The sequence below is a fragment of the Phacochoerus africanus genome, chromosome 5 (assembly GCF_016906955.1).
Source record: "Phacochoerus africanus isolate WHEZ1 chromosome 5, ROS_Pafr_v1, whole genome shotgun sequence".
NCBI lineage: Eukaryota > Metazoa > Chordata > Mammalia > Artiodactyla > Suidae > Phacochoerus > Phacochoerus africanus.
The window spans coordinates 52,909,732-52,931,530 of NC_062548.1; the positions used below are offsets into that span (position 1 = coordinate 52,909,732).

Consider the following 21,799-nt stretch of genomic DNA (forward strand, 5'->3'; position numbering starts at 1 on the left):
TGATGCTGAGAAGGGCTGGCTGCCCCTCACCTAATTTTCAGGGTCCGTTTTCCCAGGACACAGCTGGGGGTGGTCAAGAGACTTACCAGTGTCCTGTTTTCAGCCAGTGCACTCAAAGCGTCCATTGAGTTTTTGCCTGGATGGATTCTTACATCAGGGATCAGAAAACGGTGACCCCTGAATTCTGTGATTCCCCCTGCCTTCTTCTAAATGGAGAGACCGTGCCATCCCCCTGTCTTTGCTCGCTATTTTAGCTCCTGTGGCTGCTGTGACAAACTGCACAAACCAGGTGGCTTCAAAATGGGCAGCTTACTCTCTCAGGATCCTGGAGGCCAGAGTCAGAAGTTGAGGTCTTGGCAGGGCTGCTCCATCAAGGCAGCTTCAGGTTCTGCATTTGGTGGTGGACTCTTCCTTTCCCCAGGGTGGTTGTGGGGCCCCTCCTTCTGCCTCTCAGATATCCCCCGTCCCTTAAAAGGACACTGGTCCAGTGGGGTGAGGGCCCAACTGAAAATCTAGGATGGCCTGGAGTTCCCATTGTGGCTCAGCAGTTAACGAACCCCAGTAGGATCCATGAAGATGTGGGTTCGTTCCCTGGCCTTGCTCAATGGGTTAAGGATCCGGTGTTGCCGTGAGCTGTGGTGTAGGTTGCAGATGTGGCTCAGATCTGGTGTGGCTGTGGCGGAGGCTGCAGCTATATCTCTGATTCAACCCCTCTCCTGGGAACCTCCATATACTGAGGGTGCGGCCCTAAAATAGCAAAAAAAAAAAAAATCTAGGATGACCCTTTGGTCATTAATCACACCTGCTAAGATCCCTTTTCCAAGTCTGATCATATTCCCAGTTTCCAAGAATTAGCTTGTGGACATGTTTTGAGGGCCACCATCAATTTAGCCTCTCCCCCAAATCACGTGACTTGGGTTCCTTCCGTCTTGGAGTCCTTCCTTGATCTCCAGGTGCTCCTGGCTCATCTGGTTTTTCCTCTGCCCCAAACCTGGACTCAGCCGTTTGTCCAAGGAGCCCCGCTTCCTTTCATTGGACAGTGTGGATTTAGAACTAGGGTCTGGATGGGCTGAGATGTGTTGCCTCTGGCTCCTGCAGGGGACAAGAGGACAGAGCGGGGACAGGGACCAGTTGTTTCCAGTCGGGGGTGTGTGCTACTGCTTCCCATTTAAGTCATAACAAGGCTCTTTCTCACCTGCCCCCTTTCTCTATAGCTGCTTCCTTCTTCCCACAATGGAAATCCTGCTCCTGACATCAGTACAAGCTATTTGCTCTGTACCACCAGACAGAAGAGTTTCAGAATTACCACATCACTGCCACTTAACAATGGCAAACTTGAGAAAATACAGAATTTCCTTCTGGTCCTTTTTGTCCTTTAAATAGTGGTGCGAAGGGTATCCAGTTACTGTGTTCAAAGCTCCTCGAAACATTTCTTTCTATGCCTGATACAAGCCAGGTTCATTTTTTTTTTCTTTTTTGGTTTGTGTTCCATTTTAGGATTTGCTTTCTCTTTCCTGGTGTTAAAGTGCGTAAGCTGTTTACATGGTTCAGAAATCAAACTGAATAAAAGGTTGTGCAGACGTGTCCGGCCGCAGCATTCAGCCTGTTCACCCTCTCCCCCTTGTTGTGGGTCCGTTTTATCCATCTTAGGTTGCTTTTGGCAAGTGTGGACATCAGCCTGTGTGTGTTCATGCACCTGCTGCTCTCATTACCCAGGAGGCCGCCTACCACATGGACCGTTCTGCACTCCTTGCCTTTCCTGGAACGCTCTCATGTCTGTGCGTGGAGTCACTTTTGCTCTGCGTCACCGCTGTGTGTGTGCCCTACCCTTGATGTGACCAGGCTCCCGTGCCAGGCCATTTTGTTATTTCAGGTACTTTGCTCTTGGAAACACTGCTGCAGTGAGAGAGCTTGTGAATGCAGTTCCCCCAGAGCAGCTGTGTCCTCCTCCAGCAGATGGTGGGGACAACTCATGGGGGCACTGGTCATTGCCATGGAGAGACTGCTCTAGAGGAGGGACATTAAGTGTCTTTTCATGTGTTAAAGGACTATTAAAGTATCTGTTTTTGGGAGTTCCCATTGTGCCTCAGCAGATTAAGGACCCAGCATTGTCTCTGAGGATACAGGTTCCATCCCTGTCCCCGCTCCGCTCCGTGGATTAAGGATCCGGTATTGCCCTGGGCTGTGGTATAGGTCACAGATGCAGCTCGGATCCCTTGTTGCTGTGGCTGTGGTGTAAGCCAGTGGCTACAGCTCCTATTTGACCTCTAGCCTGGCAACCTCCACATGCCGCAGGTATAACCCTAAAAAAAAAAAGACAAAAAAAAAATCGGAGTAGAAACCCATGAGATTGAAACCAAAAAAATAATGGAGAAATCAATAAAAACAGCTCCGATTCAACCCTTAGCCTGGGAACTTCCATATGCTGCCGGTGAGGCCCTAAAAAAAAAACCCAAAACAAACACCCCCCCCCCAACTAAATGTGTCTGTTTCTGAGAACTGTTGGTCTTTTGCCCACTTTTCTATTGAATATTTGCTCAGCGCTCCCTGTATTTTTAAGGGTGCTTCGCACGTTGGGGATGTTGAGTGCCCCTCCAAGGTGAATTGCAGCGATTGCTCCCACTTGGTGTGGTGCTGAGGAAAGTGTATGGGGTCTCAGTCCCTGGTCCTGGCTCCAAGCGCCCTAAACCCCTGGGATTTCTCTTAGTCACCAGAAGCCCTTTGGGTCACCTGAGTTTTTGCCCAGGGGGTGACTTAGGGTGGCCGAGGTTAGCCTGGGACAGGGCAGCCTCTTTCAGCCTCCCCCACCAGCCTCCAGGAAGGGGGTTGGGCCTGGAGACAGAGCCCCCCCGTAAAGTCCTGAGCAGTGAGGTCTGATAGCATCCAGTAGTTGAGGAGCTGAGAGGGTGGTGCTTGGTGGGGCCCTGGAAGCTCCAGTTCCCCAGGCTTTCCCTCTGTCTGTTCTGAGCTGCATCCTTTGTGATAAACCAGCTATCGTGAGGTGAGGGAACAGACTCTGCCTTCTGTGAGCCTTCCTAGCATATTATCAAACCAGTGGGGGGTGTGGGAGCCCTGCCTTATGGCGGTATGGGTCAGTCAGAAGCACAGGTGGCCCTGGACCTGGGGATGGATGTCTGAAGTGGGGTGTCCTGTGGATTTGGGCCCCCACCCGTGGGGTCTGCACTCAGGCCAGGTCTTAAGTCCAGGGAGGAGGAGAGCAGGAAAACCCCACAGGGGCAGAAACAGATCTCAGGACAAGTTTCCTCTTCTCTAAGAAGGTGTTCAGGGTGGGGGGCTGGACCCTGGCACTGAGGGCAGAGATGCCACCTGTGCACAGGTGTGGGGGTGGCAGGTGCGGGTCCGGAGGGCAGAACTGAGTTTGATCCCATCTGAATTTGCGACATGAGCCACCATCGACACATGACGAACCTGCCCCCGGTGTTCAGACCTCAGGGCCACACTGCACCTGCGTTGCCCCAGGACCTATCTGGCAGAGCGTGCCCTGGCTGAGTGCCTCCCTGGACTCCTGCTGGGGACATGCTGGTGGGTTTTAGCCCCAGTTGGGAGGGGAGGGGAGCTGGGAGCTGAGCTGTGGGAGCGGGTGGCAGGGCAAAGGTGGCGGGAGCGTCCGGTGGGGCTGGCATTGGGGGTGCGCTCGTGGGGCCCACCTGTTGGAATTTCTCTACTTCCTCCTCCTCCATTATCTGCCTGTGTCCGTGTTGTAATGGCTATGATACGGTACATATGATATTCATGTGGGGTGCATGCTCCCCGATTTTTTGATAACTGGAGTGGACAATTGCAGTGGTTTGGAGAAGTTTGAATTCAGAGCTGGAACAGGACGAGGACAAGTCACAAGGGGGAGAGACCAGGGGACACAGGTCATGTGGGCGCCGGAGCCTGATGAGCTGGCCCAGGATGGAGGAGGACCAGCTGGGGGAGGAACCAGGAGGGTCTGCCGGCTGCTTGGGGTTGGGGGGTGGTGGTGGGGGAGGTGAGTGGGGAGGGCCTCCAGGGCTGTGCCCGCCCTGGAGGGCTCATCTGACACACGCAGCTGTTGTTATCTTTAAACATGCAGCCTCAGGAGGCCGTGAGCAGGGCAGGGACTAAAGGTGGGCCCTGGGCATGCGGGGAACCAGCTGGCAGACTTGTTAATATGCCTGCGTCTAGTTTTAAATGTGTGCATAGTGTGAAAAAGCCAAAAAGTGGGTTCTACTCAGTGTCCCTTCTGGGCATCCCATCTCACTGAATGAGGGACTTTTTTTACGTGTAAAGCCTTTTCAGAGGAGCAGAGGTCATCTACAAACCCCACAGTTTCTTGCCTTTTTAACCACTTTGTGAGAAGAAGGAACCTCCCGGGGCGAAAAAATTTTTCCCATGGGAGCATTGGTGTGATTTTCCCAGGAAAGTCTCTGGGATGGTCTGTGTCATGTAGGTGTTTTATAGCCAGCGTTTGGGGGGACCTGCCCACTGGGCCTATGGGGGCAGGAGGGCCTGCTCTGGGGCTCAAACCCAAGGCCGGCCTTGGCAGGGCCTCTCAAGGGGAAGCAGGGAGGACCCATAAGCAGTGTCCTCTGCCTGAGCCTATCAGGTACGCCAGCCGCCAGCCTGCTGGGGACAGCTTTCACCCTGTTCTTGAACCCAGGCCGGGCCAGCAGGGCAAGGTTTGGGGTTTGGGGCCAGCTTTCCTCAGGTGGAGGAGCAGGAAGAACCCCCTTGCTGTGAGACACCGCCTAACCCTCAGCACCTGATACTGGAAGCAGGGAGGCCCCCTCCTTCTGACAGCCCCCTCTTAGAGTTTTAAACAGAATAAAATCCTCTGACGTGAACCTTCTGACCTGTTGAGACACCTCTTCCAGTGCCTTTCTCATTTCAAGAGTCACGCATATCCTCCCCCTCTGCCTTGAAGACTCTTTGATTGTGGCCATGGCTGGTCAGGTGTTTGCTCCTCCAGGGCCAGAATTATCGGGGTTTGTGGAAGTGAGCTGGCTGCCTCTTTCTTGGGTGTGTTTAAGGCTTCAATCAGACAGAGGCAGGCGGCCTGCATGGTCTGTCCCCAGCAGGCTGGTGGCTGGCGTACCTGACAGGCCCAGGCAGAGGACACTGCTTATGGGTCCTCCCTGCTTCCCCAGGACCTCAGTTTCCAGCCAGGCTTTGTACCTGGGCTGGAGGAGTTTGCCCGGATCCTGGGTTGATGGGAGGGTGTCAGTGGATTTAGTGCTGGGGGCACCCCTCTGTGCTCTGACTCTGGCTGTTTGGTTGTGTCACCGGCCCCTGGAGAACCTGGGCACGTAGAACAGCAGCCGTGTCACATGCTCACGGATCTGTGTGTCGGGAACCAGAAATGTGCGTCTGTCCTCTGTACTGGCCTCTGGGACCTCAGCTGGGGCTCAGGCAGCAGCTGGAGGGTCCACTTCCAGAGGCTCCACTGGCACGTCTGCCCCTGAGGTCGGCTCAGCTGGGTTGGCTCCTGGGCACTTTCAGATGACCTGTCTGCCCATGTGGCCGCACTCCTGCCAGGTGGCCTGGGCTGCGGGATCCAGTGTTTCAGCACTCGAGTGCTTGCAGGTCTCAGCTGCTGTCCCCACTAGGGGAGGCTCAGGCCCCACCTAATGGGGCATCACTGACCTTGGGGCAGGTTTTAGAAGGGTCTCCCTCTGTGAGCAGCAGGGTGACCTTGTGAGCGTGGCAGACAGGCTGGGCCGCAGGGGAGCCCAGTGCTTGGGACCCTGAGGGGAGTGGGGTGGGGGCAGGCCTCGCAGAAGGCACTCTGGAACTTTCTCTGCAGACAGTGTGTGGTTCAGATGAGCCCAGGAGCTGGGGCTGGCGTGGGTTTCCATTTTGGATCCTTGGAAAAAAGTGTTTTACCTGAGCAGGTGGTGGCTGTGGTCTCCCTTCCCTCCATCTTTGGTGGTTGGTGGGCTGTGTGGCCCCCGAGGATTTCCTGAGGTTGGTGATGCTCAGTTTGGGTTTGAGCATCTGTTGAATTGGGGGGTGGGGGTGTAGCTTAGCAGACAGTTCAGGGAAAACAGGTGCCTTTTCCATGGAGATGGGGAGGGGTCAGAACCCTGGACAGTCTACCCAGGCATGGGAGTGGGGACCCCGAGTGGCCCTGTTTCATGGGTGTGGCTGTGACGGCAGGGTGGTGGTGGGGGCCACAGCTGGCCAGGTGCCTGGGCTTTGTTCCCAGACCCTGGGCTGCGGCTGCCGCTGGGCCAGTGCCGTGTCTCTGCTGCCCTGTGTCGAGGGTCTGACATGTCAGCTCAGGCAGCTGCTCGGCCCTGTTGCTGGGCCCTGGCCTCCTGCTCCAGGCCTGTGTCCCTGATGCTTGGCCATCCTCTCTGGCCCTGCATTCTTTCCTCAGCCCCCTCTCCCTGGCCCCTTGCACCCCTGCTTCCTCTGGTGCCGAGACTCTGCTGCCTCCCCTGCACTCTGAGCAATGGCCCAGCCCAGGAGGAGGCCCCCCCTGACTGCAGCCTCGTCTTCCCTCCCCGGGGGCCTGTGCTACCCGTGTCCTTCCTGGGCATCCAGCTCCGCTGAGCCAGAGCATGGCCCTGCCCAGCCTCACAGCCTCTGGGCCTGGTTGACTTCAGCCTTTGCTTCTCTGATATATGTGTATGTGAGCGCATGTGCATGTGAGTGTGTGTGTGTGGGTGCGTGCATGCACGCAGGTGGTTCTGGCCTTTCCTCTCGACAGGGCCCTGGAAACAGGGACTATACCTCGTCCTCATGCTGGTGTCCCTTAGAGCAGAGATTGACAAACGGCCACGGGCCAAACCCAGCCTACCCTTGAGCTAAGAACGTTTAACAATTTTTAATTGGCTCAAAAAAAGTTAAAAAAAAAAAAGGCAGTAGTAGAATTTGTGTCTGAATAAAGTTGTGTGGGAGCATAGCCCTGCTTCTATCTGGCCGCTGCCCTGTGGCAGAGTGTGTAATGTAATTGCTTCAGAAAGTGTGTGGCTGCAAATGCTTTCGCCAGCTGTGCCTTCACAGAAAACGTTTGCTGCCTCTGCCTGGGCCGAGAGCCACGCCCGCCACTGGGAGAGCCTTTCGTTCATCCTTCAGCAGGTGATCAGTGAGCATTTACTGCATGCAGGCAGCTCTCTGCTGGGGCAATGGCTTTGCCACCTTGGAGTGTCCATTTTCCTGGGGGAACAAACAGGGAGCAGAGATTCCTAGCTAAATTGATGTGCGGATGTCATAGCTGGGGGGGGGGGTGGGGGAAGCCACCGCAGGTGCCTTGGTCAGTTTGACAAGGGAACTTCTGAGCCGAGACTTGGACGAACTGGGCGGCCGATAAAGCAGCATTTGGGAGAAATGCAAAGGCCTTGAGGCAGGAGCAGGCTTGGCAAATGGGAGAAGTCACATGGGCACAGCGTGCTTGGAGCCTGGGACAGGGCCGTGGGCGGCAGGCAAAGTGTGGCTGTGGCAGGTGGCAGTTTCCACCCTCCCCAGGAGTCAAGGTCTCCGGGGCACCTGCTGCCTAGTCCCTCCGCAGGGATCCTGACTCAGGAATGAGGCGCAGACCCTGGAGGGCCTCTCAGGCTCTGGGAAGCCTGGGTTTTCCTTTGAGAATGGAGGGGGCAGCCCCCCACTCCTGCCCCCCTCAGCTCCTGGTCCCGGAGAGCCTTTTCAACGCAAAGCGCGGTGCTTTAGCGGCTCTGCTGCAAGGCTCCCAGCAGAGGCTCTGGGAATAGATGTTTGAGTCTCCCCGCTGCCCCCCCCCCCAGGTTTTTTTTCCTTACTCAATGAATTTTATTATCTTTACAGTTGTACAGCGATCATCACAACCAAATTTTACAGCATTTCCATCCCAAACCCCCAGCGCATCCCCCCACCACTCAACCTGTCTCCTTTGGAGGCCATAAGTTTGTCAAAGTCTGTGAGTCAGTATCTGTTCTGCAAAGTTGTTCATTATGTCCTTTTTTAATTTTTTATTTTATTTATTTTATTTTATTTTCCCACTGTACAGCAAGGGGATCAAGTTATCCTTACATGTATACATTACAATTACATTTTTTTCCCCCACCCTTTGTTCTGTTGCAACATGAGTATCTAGACAAAGTTCTCAATGCTACTCAGCAGGATCTCCTTCTAAATCTATTCTAAATTGTGTCTGATAACCCCAAGCTCCCCATCCCTCCCACTCCCTCCCCCTCCCGTCAGGCAGCCACAAGTCTCTTCTCCAAGTCCATGATTTTCTTTTCTGAGGAGATGTTCATTTGTGCTGGATATTAGATTCCAGTTATAAGTGATTATCATATGGTATTTGTCTTTCTGACTCATTTCACTCAGTATGAGATTCTCTAGTTCCATCCATGTTGCTGCAAATGGCATTATGTCATTCTTTTTTATGGCTGAGTAGTATTCCATTGTGTATATATACCACCTCTTCCAAATCCAATCATCTGTTGATGGACATTTGGGTTGTTTCCATGTCCTGGCTATTGTGAAGAGTGCTGCAATGAACATGCGGGTGCATGTGTCTCTTTTAAGTAGAGTTTTGTCCGGATAGATGCCCAAGAGTGGGATTGCGGGGTCATATGAAAGTTCTATGTATAGATTTCTAAGGTATCTCCAAACTGTTCTCCATAGTGGCTGTACCAGTTGATATTCCCACCAACAGTGCAGGAGGGTTCCCTTTTCTCCACAGCCCCTCCAGCACTTGTTATTTGTGGATTTATTAATGATGGCCATTCTGACTGGTATGAGGTGGTATCTCATGGTAGTTTTGATTTGCATTTCTCTTATAATCAATAGATTCCACATGTCAGTGATGGCATTTGATGTTGATGTCTCATTTTCTGACTGGCTTCACTTAGCATGATAGTTTCTAGGTCCATCCGTGTTGCTACAAAGGCCGGTATTTTGTTCCTTTTAATGGCTGAGTAATATTCCATTGTGTATAAGTACCATATCTTCTTGACCCACCCCTCTGTCGATAGACATTTAGGTTGTTAACATGTCTTGGCTACAGTATAGAGTGCTGCAATGAACATTGGAGTACATGTGTCTTTTCAAGTCCTGGTTTTCTCTGGATAGATGTCCAGGAGTGGGATTGCTGGATCTAATGGTAATTCTATTTTTAGTTTTCTGAGGAATCTCCATACTGTTTTTCACAGTGGTTGCACCAATTTACATTCCCACCAACAGTGTTCCCTTTTCTCCACACCCTCTCCAGCACTTATTGTTTGTAGACTTTTTGATGATGGCCATTCTGGGCACAGATGTTCACATTTTAAAGCAGACCTGGGTCCATTTGGGCGAAGGCGCTGTGGGTAGGTCCCAAGGATCTGATCCTCTACAAAGTCTCGTGGGTGGCCTTTCCCTCCTGTGGTCCCAGGTGGTCCCCATCTGCAGCCTGTCAGCTGGGACATCCCCTGGCCCCCTTCCCGGGACCTCCCTGTCTGTCCCACCTGCAGGTCTCGCCCCTCCCAGCATCTGCAGGATCTGCTTTGCGGACTGGTGCTTGGGGGATGAGGAGTAGTCTGATATCACTCAGCTGGTGTTCGGTCATCCTCACCTCTGCGGGCCACCTGCAGCACCTCGTTCACAGGTGTGTGCCATGTGCAGGGCAAGGGGAGGGGTGTCTCCCCGATTCACGCTTCTCCCTGAGACTTAGGATGAAATACACGTGTTTTTCAGGTGACAGTGGTCATCAGACTGCCCATAAAACACGCTAAAGAACACTGCAGCCCTTTAAAGTGTGAGGCGTGAAACGGAAAGGGCGCTTTTGTCTGATCCAGTTTCACAGCCATACACGGTAGGAAGCTGGGATTCTGGGGAAGAGTCAGCACTTTGCACGTGGCCGGCGCTCACAGGCTCCGCCCCCATCCTAGGACCTTCCCAAACAAACGCTCTTCTTAAAATTCTGAGCCTTTATGAATTTCGTATCGGTGGTTCTTCATGTGGGGTCCTGGCATCTTAGGATTTCTGAAAGCTCTGGATACGTGGTTTTGGCTGGACCTTCCAGGAGTCCCCGTCTTCTCTCCCCACACATCCTGAACCTCATTCCTGAGGCCCTGGAGGCCCCCCACCTCACCCTTCTGATTGAGAATTGTCCCCAAAGGATTTATCTCAAGTGATGGCTGATTAATATTTAAGAAACCAGGTTAGACTAGCAGAGACTAAGAAACTGATGAGTTAGCATTTTGATACTTTCTTTGTTGGAAAAGGACATGCATTTGTAATCATATCCTTTAAAAATAATTCAGATTTTTGCTCCAAATGAAAAATTCTGTGATTTTCTTGAATTGGGTTTCCCTTCACGTATGAAGTCTAGATACTGACGTAATGAGAAGTAATTGTAAAACCAGTGTGCTTCAGTTTGCAGCCAGTGTTTTTAAAATTTACATTAAAAATTAGAATAAATTAAAATATCCCTTTTGGGGTTCCCGCTGTGGCACAGTGGTATTGGTGGCGTCTGTGGAGCCCTGGGACACGGGTTTGATCCCTGGCACAGTGGATTAAGCATCCTGCATTGCTGCAGCTGCAATGTAGGTCAGAACTGTGGCTTGGATCTGAACCCTGGTCTGGGAACTCCATGTGCTGCAGGGGCAGCCCAAAATTTAAAATTGTATGTATATCCCTTTTGTAAAGGAATTTGGTTTTAAGCCCTTTATCAATAATCTTTAATAATCTTTTCTCTTTTATATTGACTTTTCTTAATACTGGACCTTGTATTACACATAATAGATTAAATTTAGTTCAGTTTAGTTTTAGTTCAGTTTAGTTTAATTTACCTTCTAGATGACCACTGGTAAGTAACTCCTAGCTAGCCCTTTGAGACACTGTTAAGGTGGGTCAGATTAACTTGAACAGGTTCAGAATTCTAAAAGCAGCATTAATTTTAATGAGTGTTTAATTTTCAAACTCCACGCCCTGCAGCATCCCGGCTCCCTGCACAGGACACTCAGAACGGCATGGCTCCGAGTTTGCTGGAAATCACGTTTCTCCCCCTCAGGATGAGTCTGCAGTAACTTGGGGCTGCTTCAGGCTGGGCCTTGAGTGTCTGGTCCATGTTGGGTGCTGGGTCTTTTTCACACCAAAGCAGAGACAGTGGAACTTTTGAGACTCTAAAAGGAAGCCAGGCTGCTCAACATTAAAACGTTTTAAAGTGTAATTGCAGTAAGGCTTCTGAAGATAAAAAGTACTAAGCAGGGGAGAATCCTAAGGGACGACCTTCTTGGACCTCCATTCAGCTGGCCTGGGCGCTGGGCCAGCCTTGCTCAGTGCTGCAGGTGTGACAAGGAAACTCTTGCTCTGGAAGGGACACCCACCTCTAAGCTGCCCATTCCCAAGAGGTGTGTGGTGGTTGCCATGGCAACCCAAGGGGCCAGCTCCTCCCGGTGTGCAGGGAGGGAGGTGGGGGGGGTACCCCCAGGAATGGAGTGCCAGATGAGGAGCTGGGAGACCCCTGTAGACAGAGCTAGAGTGGTTAGAGAAGTGCCGAGTCCTGGGGGTGGGCTGCCAGAGGGACTGATGGTGAGGAGGGGGGAGGGTTCCTGAAGCTCTGGGGTGAATGGACGAGTAGCTGAGGGGTGTGTGTCCAGATGTGGGGGACAGGCGCCCATGGAGGGGTCTGAGCCATGGACAGATCTGGGTGTTACTGCACACAACTGTTGTGATCCGTTTGTGCCAATGAAGCACTGGTATAGGATCATTTCCCCAGATGCCAGGGCCTCCCACCTTCCCTGGGAACAATGCTGAAGCAGGACCCCTGGGTGAGGACTGGAGAGATGTAGTGTCTTACTCCTGGGGAGGGATGGCAGCCTCCCCACTCTCAGGTGGCCTGTGGCCATAGGACTGAGAAATGCCTTCAAAACAGACTTTTATTTTTTTTGCTTTTTAGGGCTGCACTCGGAGCCTGTGGAGGTTCCCAGGTGAGGGGTCAAATCGGACCAGCTGCTGGCCTACAACTCAGCCACAGCAATGCGGGATCTGAGCTGCGTCTGCCACCTACACCACAGCTATTGGCAATGCTGGATCCTTAACCCACTGAGAGGGCCAGGGATTGAACCTGCACCTTCATGGATACTAGTCAGGTTTGTTATCACTGAGCCACGATAAGAACTCCCTGAAACAGACATTTTAAACTGATTCCAAAAAGGTTAAAAAGGAAGAAACGGGGTAAACTAATGACCATGCGATGATTTGAGAAGATGGTCTAAAGGCCCTACCCTCTCACAGCTCAGAAGGCACCTTAGTGACAGGTAATTCTCTCGCATGGTTGGTTCCCAGGCTGTGTGACAAGGACCCAGTCCTAGCGCTGAAATGAGACAAGGTACCCACTTGAGGGACCCAGTGAAGAAACGCATCCCTGGGGTTCGGCACCTGTAGGTTCATGGGCGCCTTGTGTCCGAGGTGAGGACTGACCCAGATGGATGGTCCCAGGATCTGGGAAGAGACCCGCGCCGCCCCCCACCCCCACCCCCGACCCGGCACAGCTCAGTGAGTGGGGTTTAAACAGCTTTTCCTGCCTTTTATGTTGTAAGCCACACGGGAAGTCCAGCTTTTCCTTCCTTTTAAAAAACAAGGTAAATACATAACATACAAAGAAAAATAATCTCATCAGCATTTGCATTCAGTATTTTGGCATCTTCAGATGGTCTCCTTTTCTGTGTATTTTTAGTAGCAGGGACCTTTTCTCCTCTGGAGCTGTAACCTGCGTCACCAGGTTATGGTGTGGTTTCGCAGCCGTGTTTGTATTGGGATTTAATTGATGTGTAACATCTTACTAGTTTCATGTGTGCAGGTAATGATGTGATATGTGTGTCTGTTGTGAAATGATCATCATACTTTTAATGTCATCACCACACGGTTACACATTTGTGTGTGTTTGTGTGTGATGGGACTTTTCGGATCTACTCTCAGCAGCTTTCTTCAGAAATACAGATGGTGTTGCTAACTAGTCACATGCTGTACCTGACATCCCTGTTCACCTGTGTCACCAGAGTGGTCCCATCTCTGGCAACCACTGATCTGTTCTCACATCTGTGCGCTTGGGTTTTTGTTGTTGTTTGTTTTCCGATTTGGCATGTAAGGGAGATCGTACAATTTGTCTTTCTCTCTGACAGTCTTCACTCAGCACAGTGCCCCTGGGGTCCGCCCATGTTACTGCAAGTGGAGGTTCCCCCTTTTTATGGCTAAATAATATTCCATTGTGAATATACGCCACATCATCTTTATCTGTCCGTCAGTGAACAGTTAGGTTGCTTCTGTGTCTTGGCTGTTGTAAATAGTGCCACAGTGAACACAGAGGTGCATGTGTATTTTTTGAAATTAGTGTTTTCATTGTATTTGGGTAAATACCTAGAAGTGGAATTGCTGGATCATATGGGAATTCTATTTAATTTTCTGAGGAACCTTCATACTGTTTTCCATGGTGGCTATACCAGTTTGCAGTTCCCGCCAGGAGAGAGTGAGCTGGGGTTCTCTTTTCTCGACATTCTTGTCAGCACTTGTTAGCTCTTATCTTTTTGATGATAGTTATATACTCATATTTAATTACTTTATGATTTCATCAATGCTGTATCATAATGATATAATAGTTCCCCAAGTGTAAGATATTTTGCTTTATTCCCTTTTTTTTTTTTCTTTTCACAGCCCCACCTGTGGCATATGGAAGGTCCTGGGCCAGGTCAAACTGGAGCTGCACCTGAAGCCACAGCCACACCCACCCGATCCTTAAGCCACTGAGTGAGGCCAGAGATTGAACCCACATCCTCAGGGAGATAGGTTAAGAACATCCTCGTGTTCTTAACGTGCTGAGCCACAGCAGGAACTCCTATTCCCTTTTATAAATTATAAATAAGGCTGTGCTAGTTCACATCATGGTTCAGCAGAAATGAATCTGCCTCGTATCCATGAGGATGCAGGTTCGATCCCTGGCCTCACTCAGTGGTTAAGGATCTGGCATTGGCTGTGAGCTGTGGCATAGGTTGCAGATATGGCTCAGATCCCGTGTTGCTGTGGCTGTGGTGCAGGCCGGCAGGCAGCTACAGCTCCGATTGGACCCCTAGCCTGGGAATCTCCGTATGCCACAGGTACGGCCCTAAAAACACACACAAAAAACCCATTTCTGGAAGAAAAAAAAAACCAAAAAACCGTGATTTCTGAGGACAGCGTTTTTGTGCATATACATATTTCCTGAGGATAATTCTCGGAAGTAAGATCTCATGGTCCAAGATATAAACATTCTTTATTTTTTAATGAATGATGAAGATAGTCCAACTTTCATTTCTCCCATTTCTTCTGACTTGCCCCTTTCTGGTTCTGTAACTGTCTTTTCTATCAGAGTTTCCTCTTTGAGGAGGGGTGTGCTCTTAGAGCCAGCATGTCTCTTGCTGACAATGGGCCTTTCCAGTGGGGAGTGTGACCTTGGGCACTGAGTCCTGCTCAGTAAGCATGTGTTAACCCCTGCTGGTACCAGGGGTTGCGGTGAGAAGATACCTAGGGTCGTTTTTAACCTCAGGGTTCCCAGAACCGCCAGTCCAGCCTCTAGTGTAATATAGTCCCTGCCCCCCAGCACCGGCCTCAGGAGGTGCTTGGCACTGGCACTGGGGCGGGGCGTATGGGCACACTGGGGCCACCTGGGAAAATTAGGAACACCGTTCTCTTAGAGGTTTCTTTGGAAAGAACTTAAGAGTGGGTGTCCTGCTCTAGTGTGTTTGTAACTCTGTCTCTGAAAAAGTCACTGCTGCGGCCGGGCTGCTGTGAACACCTTTATGCAGGTGTGTGTCGTCAAGCAGTTGGCCCGGTGGATGAGACGGTGATGGAAGGGGGACGGGGAGGCTGAGAGAATGGCCGAGAGGTCGGGCTGTCCTCTGCCTCCTCTGGGTTTTGGTTTCACCAACATTTAAAGGAAGAGGTTGGGCTGGGCCCTGGGGTCTTTTTGTCCTCAGAGGTTGGGGACATACTGCTCATCCCAGCACATGCACAGTGCACTCCAGACCGCAGCAGCTTATTCCAAAATGAGGGGTGTATAGGATCATCTCCCAATTCCTATTAGTGGGACTTATTATAATAAAAGGGACCATTTCATTGCCTTCCTGAGTTATAGTTTGCTTAGTGAACTTTAAAATGTCACTTAAAAATTTGTACTTGGAGTTCCCTTCATGGCTCAGTGGTTAACGAACCCGACCAGGATCCACGAGGATGCGAGTTTGAACCCTGGCCTCACTCAATTGGTTAAAGATCCGGCGTTGCCATGAGCTGTGGTGTAGGTCACAGATGCAGCTCGGATCCTGGGTTGCTGTGCCTGTGGTGTAGGCTGGCGGCTACAGCCCCGATTGGACACCCCTAGCCTGGGAACCTCCATGTGCTGCCGGTGTGGCCCTTAAAAAAAAGAAAAAAAACATTCGTAATTGCAGTAGAGTCCTTGAATGTTGTGAATGTAAATATTAACTTTTCCTTTTTCTTTCTTTTACAGCTGTTTGGGGCAACTTGGTTAACATGAGGTAATTGTTTTTAATCACTTGGCTATTAATGGTGATGTTACGGGGTGGAAATGGCACGTTTCAGTTGCTAACGTACACAGACCACTGATGTCCCAGGTGATCGAGGTGTGTGTACATGTGGGACCAAGTTCTTGCTGTTCCCACATCGAGGCTTCTCTCTGGTGGGTGTTCTGGAGCAGTGCTGCTGGGCTTACCGCTGACGACCCAAGTCAAGCCCAGACGTGAGGATTAATCGCCTCCTTCAGTGGCAGCTCCTCTCTGGTGCCCACCTAGGCCTTCCTGGCCTTGTGGACAGAAGAGGGTGGGCGCTGGCATTCAGGCTTTTGAAACGTAAATGGCATTTCTGGGGGGCCTGAGCAAGCACTCAGGCCCTTTTCCAGACCCTTTCGAGGAGGGTGAGGCTTAGGGAACCCATGACCACCACCACCACCCCCTGGAGCAGACTGGTGTGTGCTGAGGGCACCTGTCCATCCCTGAGAAGGGGAGGCCCGAGGACCTTCCAGCCCGAGTCGAGCAGGATTTGTGAGCATCCGTATTGAAAATAACTTTTACTTGTAAAAGTCAAATCCTTGTATTAATATTCCTTAAAGAGCACTGGCAAAGAGTAATAAGCCTTCAGTAATCTGCAAAAACAGATCTGATGCTGTTAGTGCAGTTTCACATTCAAAGAAAAATTCCCTCCCTTCCGTATTTCTTGGTAGTGAAAATACCAGGGCAGTAGCCGCGTGGTGGTGATGGCGGGCGTGGTGGCCAGCGCGTCCGGGAGGCCCGAGAGGGCAGCTGGGGCCCGAGGATGGACCCCGCCCTCTCTGACAGAGGCCGCTGTGTGTGGCTGCAGGGCTGCTTGGGTCCTGTTAAAGGCACTCTGTGCTTTCACTTGGAAAAGCTCCACTTTGCATTAAATCCCAGGAAAGCCCAGCAGAGAAACGTCTGCTCCTCAGAGACAGGCTGCCTGCCTCTAGTTTAAATTCCCTTGTTGACTGTGATGTGAGAGGGAGGTTGTCTTTGCTGCCTAGAGACACCCTGAAAGTGGGAGGCGGGTCTGGTCCACTAGTCTTCCCTCTGGAGGGGGGAGAGCTTTGGGTGCCTGGTGTAATTGGTTCAAAAATAAACCTTGAGGCCGCCCAGCCTTTGCCTTGATCTCAGTTTGTAGCTTTCTGCTCAACAGGTCCATCCAGGAGAATGGCGACCTCAGGATCGAAAGCAAAATTGAAGAGGTCAGTGTCTCCTCCACAGTGCACTTCTGCTTTTCCAGTGTTTGTCCACATCGGGTCCTTTGGCTTGTGCCGGGATCTTTATTGTGGCAGCTCGATGTGGACTTGTGATTTTGAAACCGTCTCAATAAATCACTCCCTTATTTCAGAAGAGCCTTTGTTTGTTAGGCCTGTGGACACGCTTCTGTCAGCATTTGTCCATTTATAAAGGTGCGAATTTTTTTTTTCCCTTTTTTTTGGGCTGCACTCGCAGCAAATGGAAGTTTCCCAGCCAGGAATTGACTCTGAGCCACAGCTGTGGCAAAGCTGGATTTTTACTCACTGTGCTGAACTGGGGATCGGACCCTCGCTGCCACAGAGACAGTGCCGGACCCTTAACCCGCTGTGTTACAGCAGGAACTCCCGTAAGGGTGCGATGTATTAAAACAGACTCTGCCTTGAAGGCAAAAGGGACTTAGAGTTTTCTGTGACTTTTCAAAGGGGCCTTTCCAGGATTTCATAAGAGGGAAGTGGGTACCTTCCCCAGAGCTGGAGGCAGAGGCTCCATTCAACTGGGCAGGTACAGAAGGAAGCATGGTCCCACTCAGGTGCTGGGACCCAGGAAACATGAAGATGCAGGGTTCCAGGAGCTCCTGCGGCTCTGGTCAATTCCACACCTCCTGTTTGAAAACAGTTGCTTGTGTTTTAGTCCAGGGTATAGCCTATGTTATTGTTACAGTGTATTAACATGGATAACAACACAGGATACAATGTGTAGTGTAGCCTGTTCTAACAGGGGCTGTGGGAGGGGGTAGGAAGGCACTCTGATTTGAAGCCACATGCTGGTCCTGGGGAGCCCACCAGCCACCCATGTTCTTTTGTCCAACCCTGGCGCTGATATGAGGGGTGGTAGCCATACAGCCTGGGATGCGTGTCCTGGAGGTGACAGCGGGTGACACATGCAGAGAGATGCTTGTCTGGGGGTAGCTCCTGGGACCTCTCTCTTTGACCTGAAAAGAGGCAGGGGTGGTGCCCCGCCTGTTTTTCTGAGCCTGACCCACCTTTCTTGTTCCCTGAAACCTGGAGAGGAAAAAGATGAATTTCCCCAGAGCCTTGGGCACCTCTAGAGTGGGAGATTCCAGCATCATCTCGCTTCTGGAATCGTGATCCACAGGGTCTGGCTTGATTTCCAGCTAGAGGTGAATCATAGCAGGAAGTAAAGTCTGTTTCTCACTGTGCCGTCTGGAACTTCAGGGTTGGGGAAGTGGCCGAGGACCGTGTTTCTGCCTCAGAGCTGATTTTGGTTATTTTTGTTTTAGATTGTTGAACCACTGAGAGAGAAAATCAGAGATTTGGAAAAAAGGTATGTATACTTTTTGTTTGGTGTCTAAGAAAATACTTATGTCTTATTTTACCTTAGAAGGTTATAAAAAAGGGGGGGGGGGAGTATGTATACTTTTTGTGTCTGAAGATACTTATGTCTTATTTTACCTTAGAAGGTCAATATCTAAGTTCATCTCAACTGAGAAATCTATAATTTCAAAGATACAAGACAGAGACTTTTCCATGGGAAGGCCAGTTTTTACTCTCAAATTTGGATGCAGTGTTTTTAAACATTTTTCCTTTGGTCACTGAAGGAAAATGTTTCTGATGAAAGCTGTGGGTTCTCTTTAGAAAAAAAAAAAAAGTTTATTTTTTCAGGAGTCTCCCTGAAGCCTGACCCAAGGTCCTGTTTATTAAAGTCCTTCCTCTGTCATGCTCTGTCAATTTGATTTCCACAAAGTGACAATTCAAACCATTGTCCACATGGGTATTTGTTCCTGCCCTTGAGTCAAATCCACAGGTAACCTGAGCCCTGGGAGGAGGGATGGCCTGGCAGCATGGAAGCCGCCTTCCCAAGCCCTGTGGCTCTCAGCACCTGCAAAGTCCTGGCACACAAGTTAAGGCCAAGCCTGCCTCCTCTTGGCTCTGCGAGGTGCTCAGGTGGCTTCCAGCATGTGTTGACCATCCCGTGAGGGGTCCAGGACCACACGTACACGTAGGAACTGTGAGAGGTTCCAGGCCTGGAGCCTGTGGTCTGTCCTGTTCAGTTTACTTTGACCCCAGCTCTTAGCACTTTGATTCTGTGTTGTTTGTTTAGTTTCATCTGCACATCTTTAAATACACATCTTTAAATACTCTTTGAATGGCCAGCAAGTAGTAATGCTAATTAACCTTATAAATGACGTCACTTAACATTGTCCTAATAAAAAGACGGTTGGAGACTGGACCAGGATAAGTAATTAGAGCAGGATCAGTTCTGGGGGAGGTTAAGGAAGGTCTGTTACTGGGTTCCTAGTACATTCTGCCTTCCTCACTTGGAAATACGGGCTTCCCATGGGCGGCTCCCGGGCCTTTCCCATGGGGTGGCCTGGAGCGGGGCTGAAGGAAAGTGCCCGAACACCGAAGATGTGGGTGAGTCAACACCTGGGTAGGATTGCTGAGGGACTTGGGGCCCAGACACATTGGTCACTGGGCTCTGTCACCCTGGCCTTGGGGACAAACAGTGGGAAGCACAGACTCAGGAGGACCCGGAGGGCCTGGAGCCCAGGCTCCCCCACACCCCGAGCTTTGTGCCCCTGACCCCTCAAAGCAGGAAATGAGTGAGGTGGTTTTCCACACTACCCCACATAAAATAAATACCAGCGAGCACCTACTGTAGCGCACAGGGACCCATACCCAGAATTTTGTATCAACCTATAAAGGAAAAGAATCTGAAAAAGAATATCTATATGTGTATATAACTGAATCTCTGTGCTGTACACCGAAACTAACAATTTCGTAAATCAACTATATTTTGATGAAAAAGTTTAGTAACAGGTGGAATCTGAAATTTGGTTACTGCCTGTGGAAGAAAAGGCAGAAACCAGCCAGTGCTGTTTCTCCGATCAAAGGCTTAGCACACACTGTTTGAAGCAGTTTTCTTGGTCGTCTTGCACACCGTGGACTGGAGACCGTGGGCTGTTTGCTTCTGTTTTATTTGTGTTTCTAAGAAGACCATCTCCTGTGGGTGCCTGGTGTTCATGGCACATTTGAGTTCATTTTTAAGCTTTCCTGAGGGCCTAAAAACTGTTCAGAGCTATTCTAGGCTCATCATTGGATGCCAGTCGGTTTCAGGGGCCCCGTTGGTCACCCCCTCTTGGCTGTGCACATCCACGTAGTCCCTATGAACCTTTCTCTGAACCCCTGCAGCCTGGAGAAGGGGCTGGTGGGCAGCCCTGGGGAGGAGGGCCTGAGCCGGGAGGCTGGCAGGTGTGAGGGGTGTGCCGGCCAGCGCCGGGGTTTGCTATGATGTCCCCCTGCATGAAGAAGCAAGAGCGGGAATGGCAGGCAGGGCTCCCGGCTCCCCTTCTTCAAGCACTTAGGGGCCCAGGACAGCCTGGGGCAGCCCTCTGCTTGACGAAGCAGAAGCCCCGAGGTCCCTGGAGTGCTGGGGGGGAGTGTCTTGCTCTAGGGTGGGGGCTGAGGCGGGGGCAGGGTGTCACAGAACTCACTAAGGGAAGGCTAGGTTTCTCACCCATTCCCTGACAGCCCCACCTGCCAGCACACTTGACCTTCAGAGAGTCTCTGTGCTCTTATTGGGAGTCCCATGCATTGTGACAGCCCTGTCCTTGGCTTCTATGTAAGCAAGCTGTGCTTTTGCAGGAGACCCACGCTGCCCGTTCAGTTCAGCCACCATGTTGGGACATGCAGGGGGTGGAGACGACGCCCTGCCTAGCACCTCGCCAAATAACTCAAAAGCTGGTTCCTCCCAATGTTTTAAAGCACTTTTGTGTCTAACTGAATCGCTTTAAGAGTGGGTACTTCGGGGAGTTCCCGTCGCAGCTCAGTGGTTAACGAATCTGACTAGGAACCGTGAGGTTGTGGGTTCGATCCCTGGCCTTGCTCAGTGGGTTAAGAATCTGGCATTGCCGTGAGCTGTGGTGTAGGTCACAGACATGGCTTGGATCCCGTGTTACTGTGGTTGTGGCGTAGGCCAGTGGCTACAGCTCCGATTCGACCCCTAGCCTGGGAACCTCCATATGCCGTGGTTGTGGCCCTGAAAAAAGACGAAAAGACAAATTAAGAAAAAAAAGAGTGGGCACTTCAGAATCTGCATTTATCAACTCTCATCGGACGCTCGATGGGCCATTTATGTGGCTCCAGTCCTGAAACGTGGGTGTGGGTTGGAGCCCGACAGCACCTTGATGAGGGTGGTGACAGATGAGTCGAGACGCAGGGTGGGTTCAGGTGGCCCAAGGAGGCAGGGAGGGCAGGTTGAGGTCCAGGCCCCAGCGGGGCAGGAGACACTGGGGTTGTGAAACTGCTGAACAGGGAAACAGTCTCAGCATCTTTCACTCTCAAAGGGCTCGGTTGGCCGTGACTCCACACAGCTGATTTCCTCCTCCAAGCCCTGCTGCAGCACCTGGGGAAGCCAGCACCTCTGTGTTTTGTGTTTAGCTTTGGCTGCCTGTGCATCCTTAGCTTTTCCCTGCTCAAGGATAGGCTCTCAGGTCGCTCCCTTAGTTTGATGCCCACCCAGGAGCAGGTTAATCTTGAACTTAAGCCAGTGATGGCTTGATTCCAACAGCACGCATTTGGAGCAGGGAGGGGAGTGGACGGGGAGAGTTCTCAAGTCTGGCATTTGTTTTGGTGGCAGGTAGAGAAAATGCTCACGTGAGATGTTTGACTGTTTTTTTTAATAATTTCTTCATTATACAGCTTCACCCAGAAATACCCGCCAGTAAAATTTTTATCAGAGAAGGACCGTAAGAGAATTTTGGTAAGTTTGCACATCTGATTCATTTTTGTAATGTCAAGAAATTTGCTTTTAAGTGTGATTCACAGCTCCTGAAGGTCACTGTTGCATCGAATATAGTTGAGTGGTTTCCAGCTTGTTCACAGCGTGGTGCACCAGCCCCACATCCTCATTCCAGGATGCTTCATCACCCGAAGGAAACCCTGTGCATGTTACCAGTCCAGTCCCATCCCCCAGCTCCTGGCAGCCATGAAAATGACTTTCTGTCTCAGTGGCACTGCCTGTTTGGGGCATTTCAAATGATACAGTGTGTGGTGTTTTTCTTTTTTCTTTCTTTTTTTTTTTTTGTCTTTCAGGGCTGCACCTGTGGC

General features: G+C 51.0%; 1 protein-coding gene across 4 annotated transcripts in view; it reads left to right on the forward strand.

Moving 5' to 3' along the window:
- UXS1 (UDP-glucuronate decarboxylase 1) overlaps positions 1-21,799 on the forward strand; it is a 69,696-nt gene that overhangs the window by 6,636 nt on the left and 41,261 nt on the right. For 2 of the 4 annotated variants that reach the window (XM_047781306.1, XM_047781309.1), the window contains exons 2-5: positions 15,431-15,458; positions 16,627-16,675; positions 17,971-18,014; positions 21,392-21,452. In XM_047781306.1, the coding sequence (XP_047637262.1) occupies positions 15,431-15,458; positions 16,627-16,675; positions 17,971-18,014; positions 21,392-21,452 (182 nt within the window). Of the gene's footprint in view, positions 1-15,430; positions 15,459-16,611; positions 16,676-17,970; positions 18,015-21,391; positions 21,453-21,799 lie in introns of all 4 variants that reach the window. The other 2 variants (XM_047781307.1, XM_047781308.1) reach the window with 1 other exon arrangement.